This window comes from Anser anser, assembly GCF_964211835.1.
Source record: "Anser anser genome assembly, chromosome: 14".
Classification (NCBI taxonomy): domain Eukaryota; kingdom Metazoa; phylum Chordata; class Aves; order Anseriformes; family Anatidae; genus Anser; species Anser anser.
This window is the reverse complement of record NC_139735.1, coordinates 3,253,813-3,264,905: the sequence shown is the minus strand read 5'-3', so window position 1 is coordinate 3,264,905 and position 11,093 is coordinate 3,253,813. Positions and strand designations below refer to the sequence as shown.

The 11,093-nt window shown below is 41.2% G+C and overlaps 1 protein-coding gene across 1 annotated transcript; it reads right to left on the bottom strand.

Annotated features, from left to right (window-relative positions):
- Positions 1-223: 223 nt before the first annotated feature.
- On the bottom strand, positions 224-7,392 carry CAMLG (calcium modulating ligand). Its single transcript, XM_083798925.1, has 4 exons — positions 6,554-7,392; positions 4,820-5,274; positions 4,015-4,080; positions 224-2,846 (listed from the first exon to the last, which is right to left on the bottom strand). Exons 1-4 carry the CDS (start codon positions 6,717-6,719, stop codon positions 2,655-2,657), a joined length of 879 nt encoding a protein of 292 aa, XP_083655051.1. The 5' UTR covers positions 6,720-7,392; the 3' UTR covers positions 224-2,654.
- Positions 7,393-11,093: the final 3,701 nt, after the last annotated feature.

Genomic DNA, 11,093 nt, shown 5'->3' with positions numbered 1-11,093 from the left:
GGCGAGAGGTGCAGCTCGCAGACAGACTCACGGCAACCCCACTTCATGCCCGTGGGTCTGCACCCCGCTGCGGTTCCTCCCGAGCGGCTGCTCCACGTCCAGGTGCCCAGCCACAAGGCCCAGCCACCGGCACACAAAAATCTCCCTCGCCGCCCCAAGGCACTCGATAATCCGTGACTTCTGCAACAGGCAGCGGCAGGATGACAAAGTCAGACCATCACGGAAGGGGGTAACAAATATAATTTTAATAGAAAACAATAAGTTCAGCAATATACATTAAATAACGTACACAGAGGAAGATAAGTTAAAATGGAATGAAGGAGGTTCGGCTCTTCTCCAAGGATGAAGTCATTCAGCAAAAGTCCCATCCGGGCTCTCTTCCCCTTCCTTAGCAGGCAGGACGGCTGCTTCCCAGTCCCATTTTGAAGTTCATCAGGTAAAAACAAGTGCTTACAGACCGAGTTCCAGATGAGCTCTCCTGGCATGATTTCTTTCACCACTTGAGAAAGCAACCTGCTTGGTTTTCCTTTGCATGAAAGGACTGCATAAGGGGTTGCGTGAAAACACAATGGGTGCATCACCTTTTTTTTTTATTATTATCTAGGTGATTTGGATTAATTTTTCTATGCCCAGGATTAAAAATGTATTGCTTTTTTGCAGACGGTAGTAGACGGTATTTTTTGCAATTTGTTTGTACTACACTTGGGCATATAAACGGAGGGTCAGAACAATGGTAACTTTTGAGCAAACTCATTATTTACATATTTTAACCTTAATTAGAATATCAGCTATTTCAATTTGCTGAAATTCTTTTCTTGTCTAATTCAGAAGCTTTAAATGTATTTACATTTGTACTAACAGACCTAAATCAGAATCTTTTACAGCCCAACCCTGGACACCTGTAATAAAACATTCTCTATAAAATAATCAGTAAAAAAATAAAAAAATGTCAAATCCAAACATAAGCTTCTTGCTTTCATGGCATAAACATACCTAACTCAGGAGTCGGAAATGCAGTGATAAAATTATAGCAGGAAGCTGTAACAGGAAAGATTATGCCAAAAGCAGGACCATATATACTTTACAGAAGCATAATCAAGCACTTCTGCTCCCTAAAAAAAATGCTGCAGTCAAATACCAAGGTAACTAGGTGTTTCTCTGATCTAAAATGGGGCATTAGCCTACATTACCTGAACGTCTAGATTCTACACAGAAAACTACAATGTGAAAATAAGTTTAGCTTCAACAGAAACTTTCACAGATTATCAGCATTTAGGGCTGACTATTTGGAATGATACCTCCCTCCTCTCACTGTACAAAATTCTTATGAGATTGAAAATAAAAACGTTTACTAGTTTGCTGCTTTGCCCAGTGACAGGATTCACTTGTATTTGTCTTCTTTTTGGCTATGTGGTTGGATATCCATAGAAAAAAACACGCTATTCTCTCTTCATACATGGATCTTTATGTGGGAGTCAGTTCAAAACAACACACTACTTATTTCATCATCACTTGTAGTATGTAGGATTTAAACAGGAATAGCTACCGAGATTTCACTGGGGCAATTTCAAAACCACAGAACAGAAGTCAGCAACTCAGTTAACATGAACAGCTCAGCTGAACCAAAGACCACATTTATGCAATTTGGTTGTAGTACTATTATGCAGCAGTAGCAGAACACCTAGGCAACTGTGATCCTGTTCACATGCAACTGTCTGGTAATAAACAGAGGAAAAAATGTAGAAATGCCATATTCAACATTGTCTTATGCAGTCCTGAAAGAAAAATAGTTTTCCATATAACAGAGCAAATGTTTTGTATTGCAGGTTGGTTGCATAACTTTCCCCTTAGGAGGTGAACTGTAGTTAAAAAAAAAAAAAAAAAAAAAGGCATCAAAGGCATCAGAAAGAAGCACATTTACGAGCTACGCTAGGATGAGGCTGCTGGAAACTCACAAACAGATGTGATTAACAATTTTGTTCCTTCCTACTTTTTGATTAATGACATTTGTAAGCAACAGGACATTGGGCTTTTTTTTTCTTTTTTTTTTTGCTTAGCTGTTTCGCACAATAACCATCAAATGAAATAAACAACAATCACAACAATGTATATAAGGCAAGGCTTAGGACAACAGTGGCATGTTTTGCCAACATTCTCCAGGAGCAGCTACTCGGTTCGACAATCTTAATTTGAACAATAGAATACAGGGCATTTTCATTTAGAGCTTTCTTAAAAATAGGATCAACACAAAATGAGCAGATCTTGTTAGCTACATTCTAGATACATATAAATTGTTCTGCTGAAAGGAATTCTGTTCTCTTTGTTCTCACCAGAAAGAACAAAGGCAGCTTTGTAAATGTTTATGAAGGAGGGTGGGAAGGGTATCATCTTCCTGAACAAAAGAAATCATCCACTGACACTTGTATCCTATTCACATTTGTAGTGGGCACACGCAGTATTTAAATAAACCAAACTAATACAACTGGCAGCCTGGGACCCTGCTGTTCTATTCCCAAAATTATTGGATTTAAGGCTCCTTTCAAGCATTCCAACAGGTAAGAATTTTAATTAAGGTTTAAACCTGTCTGCACAGACATTAAAGAAATACAGACTGGAAAGATTTAGTGTAACTACTGCATTGAATTCTACAGCCATCATGGTACTTCAGAACCAAAGAACAGAGCAAGTTCATGGCAAAAGATAAAAGTAAAGAAATAGACACAAAGGTCTGTGAAAACATCTCCCATTTTGCTGTAGGTGTCCATGGAGCGACTGATCACTTCTGCAGGGATTCCAGACAGTAAAAGAGCAGCAGTTAATACCGTCGTTTTCACCTTCTTCTCACTCTAAAAGACAAACAGGAGTATGTTAGATCTTCGGTTATAATCCAGCTCTGTTTTACATACCACAAATGTGCCAGTTTCACACGCAGCCAGGAACATTCCAAATCCATCGGTAAGAACAGCACGTTGGCCTGATTCTCTCTAGACATGCTGCAGGATTCACACCACCTTACTTATCCTAGCTACAGATTCATGCTGTGGTGGATCCGATGGGGCTGAGTGAGAGGCTGATTAACAGCAGATAAAATTCATCACAGCTGTTATGCCTGCTTCGCACTGGCACTCCAAGCGGGCTGTGAAGTAACTTCTGCATGTGTGGGAAGAGTCCCAGACAAGGGCAACCTGCGTGTAAGAATCCAAGCCAGGCGCCTTCGCTGGCAGAACAGGATTAATCCCATCACACTACTTGGCAAAAGACGCCGTTACTTTCCAACGCAGAAAAAAATGATTGAGGATTGAAAAGCAACTGCTCCTTTCTATTTTAGTATTACTCCCTTTGGCAATTTTATCCTCCAAACTCAGAAATGCCCCAAAGGCCTTTTGAAAGCCATTCTTCTGTCCCTAACGTGAGAGATCCTGAGGATGCAAGGAAGCCTGACATCCCAAAAAACATAGTGGTTGAAAATTTTGGTAATTTGATGATACTTGCTGGACACCTTAATTTAATCCAATCTAAATTAAGCATTCGAGAATCCTTCTAGGTTTCATGAAAGAAAAATTCAGGAGAGCAAGCTGATTAAGGTCATCTCAGTATAACCAAGAAAAAGCAAATTGTGGAAAGGAATCACTTTAAATTCTGAAACTGAAAAGCTGATTGTAAAACCAGCAGGAGTGAAACCAAAAAGAACTAGCAAATGAGCTAGTGCAAATCTAAGGCTAATTCCCTTTTTGTTTTCACACACACCAGCCTAGAATGACTACTATGTAGTTCAGTTTTCAATGATATACAAAACTTCAAAAGAACAACCACTGCTTTACTCTGATTTTCTACAATTAATCTAGTATTCTTTTTAAAATGCAGATGCTAAGCTATCAGCATTTGACAACTCTTAATTCTACAGTTTAAAACAACAGAATATATCACATGCATTGGTCCTAAAACAACACAATCTAAGCACAAGTTTAAATCGAAAACATTTGTAATTAATCTGATTTTGAAAAATTATTTTACCTTTGGAAAGTACTTGGACAGTCCCATGTAAGCAAGTTGTAGAGTAAGAAATGGTGCAAATATTGACTGAAGGAACAGAAAAGAATACATGAAGATTATCTTAGTCAGAAGTAACAGCTAAAAAACAGGAATTTAATGCTTCTCAAATCATAAATGAAAATTAGATAGGTAAAGTGTCTTGTGGAAAATAACAGCACTATTCTTGAATACTAAACATCTAAACAGCAAAGTCAAAAATATGGTTCTACCTTATTTGCTTTGGGCCTAAAAACTTGAAATTGCACAACCACAGAGCCCTGTGTAAAAATGAGCCCAGTGATCCAGAAGGTGGCAGGCTGTACCAGCCACATACTTCTGTAGGATGTACAGGCAGGTATCTGGACTATTTAAGAACTATTTTTCTCAAAAGGTTGATAAATGAGTAGGATATACTTATCATGCTACAACTGTTGTAGTTTTTACTCTATTATTCCTTTGTAAATTCCAAACTAGCAGAGCAGTTGTCTCAAACTTGCCGGGGACTGAAGCAGCAACTATTACAGTGTTTCTGCTCCTCAAACACTATGGACCAAATGCGTGCAACTCTCAGCTTTTACCTAGTAGCTGTGCTAGATAACACAGATTTTGCCATAGTTATCATCTCAAAGTGTTGATTTTTAAAATTTTATACAGTTGTTTGAAATGTAGAGTGCCTGAAGTTCACAACTCACTTGGCCCTAGATAAACAGTATTTCACAAGTGGGGTCCTAGGTTTACAGTAAAGTTGCAAAACAGAACAGGAGATTGTTTGCTTCCCTGAACTCACCAAGTACTTGCACACAAAAGCCCTGACCGCAATGGCAAGCAGCGCACATCCCACTAATCTAAAAATGCGGAAAGAGTCAAACTCCTCCACTGCATTCCCATTCTCTTGGCTCGGCTTCTCACTCATCAGCTGGTTCCTCAGCTTCAGAGCTTCATCAAATCTGGATAAGTATTGTTCTAATCCATGTCTAGGTGGCCGTGGTGCAGCTTCAGATGGCAATTCCCCCCTGTTACGGTGACGGAGCTCACTTGTGCCCTCATTGAGGAGCTCTGGGGTTTTACTGAACAAGTCCTTATCCCCTTTGAGGTCTACCATGCTGCCTGCGTGGTCAGCTGTTCCGGCCATATTACAGACAGAATCACCGAGCACAATTCGTTTTGAAACCGAAGGAACAGGAAGGGAATTTGATTTATCTTGTTCGTGTTGAAGTTTTGATTCTCCGTGACTGTCATCATCTAAGGAAGAGAAACAAAAATACGGAGTTATGCACACTGAGTACTTAGAAAACAGTTCAGCCATACTGGATCAAGGTCCAGGGCTGAGGTCTCCACTTCTGAAGTGGAAACACAGATTCATGATTATTAAATGTGTTAATTATTAATCATAAACCCATATGAATTATCTGAATACCAGTAAGCCTGTTTTATATAGAAATGGACTCAGATGAGAATGACCTGTTCAGAACAGATTTATGCTCTGACTTGTATTACACCATAGATCATGACGAAAGAGGAAGAGCACAGCAGGGGCCTGACCGAGAACCCATCAGCTTCACCAAAGTTATGCTTTTGCACAGCTGGACTCAGCGCCCTCCAGCCTGCAGAGAACCCCACGTGTATCACACGCTCTGCATTGTAGGGCGCTTCTGGGAGCTGATGCTAGACCGATGGCCATGCAACGCCAGCCAGAAGTTGTAGCTGTCAGTCAGCAGAAAAAGGAAGGCGTGGGCTTTCCTAAGCAACAACACTGTGTGCACGTGAGGAAAGACATTATTCCAAATACATGGCGCAACGCAAAAATATAGATTCAAAGACAGCGAATCGCACAGAAAGAGCACTGAAGACTGACAAATGAGCAAGCAATAGAAGTATACTTTGGCTTGTTTTTCTCTCCTGTCAAAAGCAAAGTAGCAAAAACTTGCTCTGTATTAAACCTGAAAAGATGTTACAGCGACAGCGGTGATGACAGCAAACACAAACCAAGTCAAGAGGCATGCAGAACCTTTCTGGTCCTGCTACAGAGGGTGAACCGACACTTAAAGAGTATTTTTCAGTACTAAAGCAGCTCGATTCATGGCTTACGGCCACCTTCGTAAATTGAAAGATGGGAAGTGTGACAGTCAGCTTCCTTAAAGTACCTACATGTGCTTACAAATTACCTGGCCGTGAATCTGCAAGACAACTGCATGCCCGCCACAAACACCAAGTGACCGATTGTTACCCAAATGCCAGAAAACTTTGCTATATGAAGACACTACCACGAGACCTTGCAGTGACGGACTGAAAACATGGGCGCATTTCATCCCTGCTTCAGCTCAGGAAACCTCCCTGCAGGGCACTGACAGCTCGCTAGGTAAGAAAACCCAGAGGCCGGCGGGCCCGATCCCTGCGAATTCGGGGCGAAACCCGCGTTTCCCCCGGGAGGAGCGGGGGCTCCGCGCTCCCCTCAGCGCAGCCCGGCCCAACGGCGCCCGGATCCCCCCTCAGGCGGCGGCGCCGCCGCCGCCCGGCTCACCCTTGGCCGCGGCGGGCCGGTGGAAGCCCATGATGCGGTTGATACGCTCCTCCGAGTTCATCAGGAGCTTCCTCCGCCGCAGCTCGGCCCGGCGCTGCGAGGCCGAGAGCCCCGCGGGGGCCCCCGGGGTGGGCGCCGCCGCCGCCCCGCCGCCGTCCTCCTCCATCCCCTCAGCGCCGCACAATGGGGCCGCCCCGCCTCAGCGCGCAGGCGCCGGCGCCGCGCCCGCTTCCAGGTGCCGAAGCCGGCGCCGCCATGTCGGGAAAGGGCAAGGGGGAACGGCGACGAGCCCGGCGCTCGCCGTGCCGGGCGCCGTGCCCGCAGCGAAGATGGCGGCCCCCGCCTCGGAAATGGCGTCGCGGCGGGAGGCAGGCGGGAGGGGAGAGAGCAGCGATGGCTGCGGGAGGCCTGAGGGGGCCGCGCCTCACAGCAGCCTTAGGCGGCCTCACGGGGCGGACAGGGGCAGGCCCCCGCCCCGAATTTGCCTCACGCCCTGGTTTTAGGCGAGCTGGCAAAGCCATTTTGCATTCCGTGAGGAATATCTGCTCAGCGATACAATATAGAAACATGCGTGAAACGTTCCTCGTCGTAAAGAGATAAAAGCATTTGCTGTATAAATGAACATAAGTGCCTCTAACCACAGAAGTAGTCACCTAACACTCAGGAAGCAAAAGAACTAAGTTACCTTCATCCTTGTTCAAAAGCAGAACATCATTCACTAAGCTGAGGTCGGAGAAGCATGACACCAATTTTAAGACTGCTGTGAGACTTTCAGCACAATGTTTTAAACCAGAATATCAAAGCCGGCCTTTCACCCTAGATCTCCAGCATTCCTCACATAGAACAGCTTTGTGCATTTAGGTGTAGCTCAGTGCTATTTTTTTTTTCCAAGGTTTTCTATTGAAAAAGCCTCTAGTAGTGCTGTGTATCTGAATTTAGAATTTCTGTGCACACTAAACAAGAAAAAAGAATACACCCTTTATTGTAGTGCCAGGAAACAAGTGTTCACATTTACATGAAAGGAATACACAAAGTAGGAAAATCCCATGTAGGAGACTGTTAAAGATCACAGGAAGCTCCTCAAATCATATTCCCAGTGGATGTATCTGGGAATACCGCACTGTTAACACAATAAGCAGCTGAAGGGATCAAATACACAAAGCACAAACACAAGGCAACGTGGATCTCTCTAGGATTCCAGAATTACCATAAAACAGGGAGCATCTTCAGATCTTTCTAGCCAGGTACAATTGTTATATTTACGTACAATAAAGAAGTCCATCACACATCTACTTGTGTGACAAAGTGATAAAACTGGGCCACAGTATCTTCCCTCTTAGCTGAACATTCAAATAGTAAGCATGCATAGCATTGTCAGAAGTACCTGAAAGCCAAACCCAATGAAGGCAGTAGCATGGATTCTTTCTATCAGTACAACTAATTACCTTCACCGTCCTTGACACTCACTGAAAGATTTACACTCCTTAACTCACAGGGACTGTAACACAGGGACTCCAACCAGAAGCAGGACTCATCTTCAAGATGCTGTACTTGCACTTCCAAAGACCAGCAGTTGGGAGTTGGACACTGAGCCACAGCTGGAGCATTGAATTCAGCAGCAGAACAGGCTGTTACATTCATCGGGGAAAATGTAGTGCTGACAAGTCCAATCAGTAATATATCTAAGATACTAAGTGATTTAGAGAATGATAGAATTCTGTATTCAAAAATTTAAGTACAGAAGTCAAAGAACCAGGCTCATGCATTACCTTATATATGATGAACCAGAAGCAGTGATGAGAGCTCATAAAAAAAATTGGCAAGCATAAGATGGAATGACTCTTACAAAAAGGTGTTGAAAGAGGACATTAAATGAAGATTTAAGATTACCTATAATAAAATTAATCACCATCTTGGGAACACTGCTGAAGGCAGGCTAAATTCCAACCATCAATGTCACTGGCTTGAGACCAACTTCCAGCCAGATGGCAGGGTACAAATATGCTGGAGTACGGTACAGATGTGGGCTTACTGGAATAACAAACCCCAAGATAGTACTAAACAATAATGCTGACTGACAGAGATGCTCTGGGAGGACAAAAAGAGGCCAATGACAGAAGGAAAGTTTTGTTCAACTGAAACTAATTTTCCTAAAAGTTCCCTCTCAGTTTGTATCACTAATGTTAAAGTTTTAGCTAAAAGTATAATATATCTCTTGCTAATACATGCTATTTATCTTGATTGATCAAATACAGTATTTTATTTTTATTTATAAGAAAGGACTGATGGACTTGCATGAGTTCTTTCAATTAATTTTATTGAGTAGCCAAATCTGATAAATTAGCACAGATAAAATAAGCATTTGCATGTGTTACAAATGACTTTTTACAGGAATAAAACAGTGAAAATTACAAACTGTAAAAAGGAGGACAAGTAAATCCTGTCTCAAATTCAAAATGGGGAAGATTTATAACTTCATACTGAAGATCAAATGTCCTAGTTCAGAAAGCAAAGATTTAATATTACAATATTATACACTACTTTACAAAATTAAATTTACTGTAAGGATTACATCCATAATAGTAAACAGAAGCTTAAAATCACATTTAATGGTCCCTTACTTAATAGCCACTTTGCATCTTTGATTAAATTCTGTTAAGAAATTAAATCTAAATAAAAGTGAATCATTCTAGTTATTGCAAAACAATCTATGTGGACTTAGACTCAAATATATTAAATTAAAACAATAATGAAAGCAAAGTAAAATGGATGGTAACAATGTTGGCCGAACACTAATGTGTCAAATACAGAAATAAGTTTAAAAAAAGTCCTCAACTAGAAAAATAGAATACATTTGCAGTGGTAGAGTTGTCTTGCTGAGATCTAAGTACCAGAGCCACTCCTGCCTGTTTTTGCAGTTCATCTTCAGTGTCCTTGTTTTTCAACGGTAGGTAAAAATGACACATCATAGGTAGCTTGTGTGTTCATCTGTCCTGTATTGCCCTTACAATACAGCAGGCTTTTCCCACTGCGAGGGAATAAACTAACAAAGTTCAATACAGAATTTCTTCCAAGATGAAAACAAGCGATCCACTCCAAGAGGGTTCATCTGATTCTTGTTTATAACTGTTTGCTCTGTAAAACTTAGGGACCCTAATTAAAAGTTAATTGCCACAAACACTGATATCTTCAGCCATTAGTCTAGTGTACATAAAGTAATGAAGTAATCTCCAACATTTATGGTTTTTTAAAAAATTACAGGGTTATTATAGCAAAATACAGTCAGAGTAAGAAACAGACTTTGGGTAGGCTGGTAGATGCAAGGATGACTTTCAACATCCGAGCAATAACATACCCAAAATGCAAGTTTTACGTGATAAACTATGCGAGCGCATAGCTTCCATTTATAAATGAAGAGACCATTTCTCCCAGGGGAAAAAAAAAGACCATACTGCCAAAACTTAAAAAAAACAACCACATCTCTCCATTCTGACTAGAAACTGTGCAATTTTCTGAAAAGCTGTTCAAGTAATATACTCCTGTTTGCTACAGAGACAGCAAACAGGGAATCTTAAATTGGTTCTACAATAGTCTTTTCACACTATTTTAGACATTCTCTGAACTTTACCTTCCTGTGCTCAAGTGAAAAGACCAATTTCTCCAAAGAAATTCCTCCCCTGAAGTAAGGCAACTCCTGACAATCAAGTGTAGCTACAGCCTGTAATGGTAGCAAATGATTACCCTACAATGTCCTTTGACATTTCTATCACCAAGCGTAAGCTAACTAGCCTGGTCACAGTATGTGCTTGACCACTTATTTATAAATGTTTTACCTGTACACTTGCCCCAAGAAGTAGCTTTTGCAAGAACTGTATCGCCATTAAACAAAAAAGTAAAACAAGATTCTTCCATACAAATGTCTTCCATGGGCATACAGATACAGCAACTTAAATACTCTTCATGATGCTAGCTATTGATAACTCTTTTGGAGATCACTGATACGCTTTTATAAAATTATCTAAATATTTTTGTATATAAATTTTCACTTCAAGTCCAAGGCCAACTTCTGTCTGTAGCTCTGGCAGGGATCTGAGAGTACATTTAAAGCTTTTATTTGGTGCACACTGGCTTTGGACCTAGGCTCATTAGGCAGCTGCAGTAAAGAAATCTTGGAGAACTTCAAGTATGTCTCAAACCATAAAGAAATCTTTAAATACAAAATAATGTTTTTGTCTTTGGAAAAATAATTTATTTTCCAATTTTAGTGTCAGAATATTAAATGTGGTCTCAAACCACTAGGTTTGAAGTGCCATCACACAAACGCACTTCGTAAGCACACTAAATTTCAGGGGCCTAACATTCAGCTATGTAAACAAGAGCCTAAAGTCTACTAAACATATATCCTGGGACAACCTTACTTGCCATTCCCCTCCCACACCATTCACAGGCTGAAAGTAAGAAGAAAAATTTTACTGAAGAAAAACAAAGCTTGCCATCTATATGTCTACTTTTACTGCTGACTCAGCCACTGACTTTAATG

Bases quoted from the DNA above. Each gene is read 5' to 3' on its own strand.
- CAMLG (XM_083798925.1), bottom strand. From the start codon at position 6,719: ATGGAGGAGGACGGCGGCGGGGCGGCGGCGGCGCCCACCCCGGGGGCC. The intron at 5,275-6,553 runs GTGAGCCGGGCG...TCTCTTCCTTAG, and splicing joins CCGGCCCGCCGCGGCCAAGG to ATGATGACAGTCACGGAGAA. The intron at 2,847-4,014 runs GTAAAATAATTT...TTTGTCTTTTAG, and splicing joins TGTCCAAGTACTTTCCAAAG to AGTGAGAAGAAGGTGAAAAC.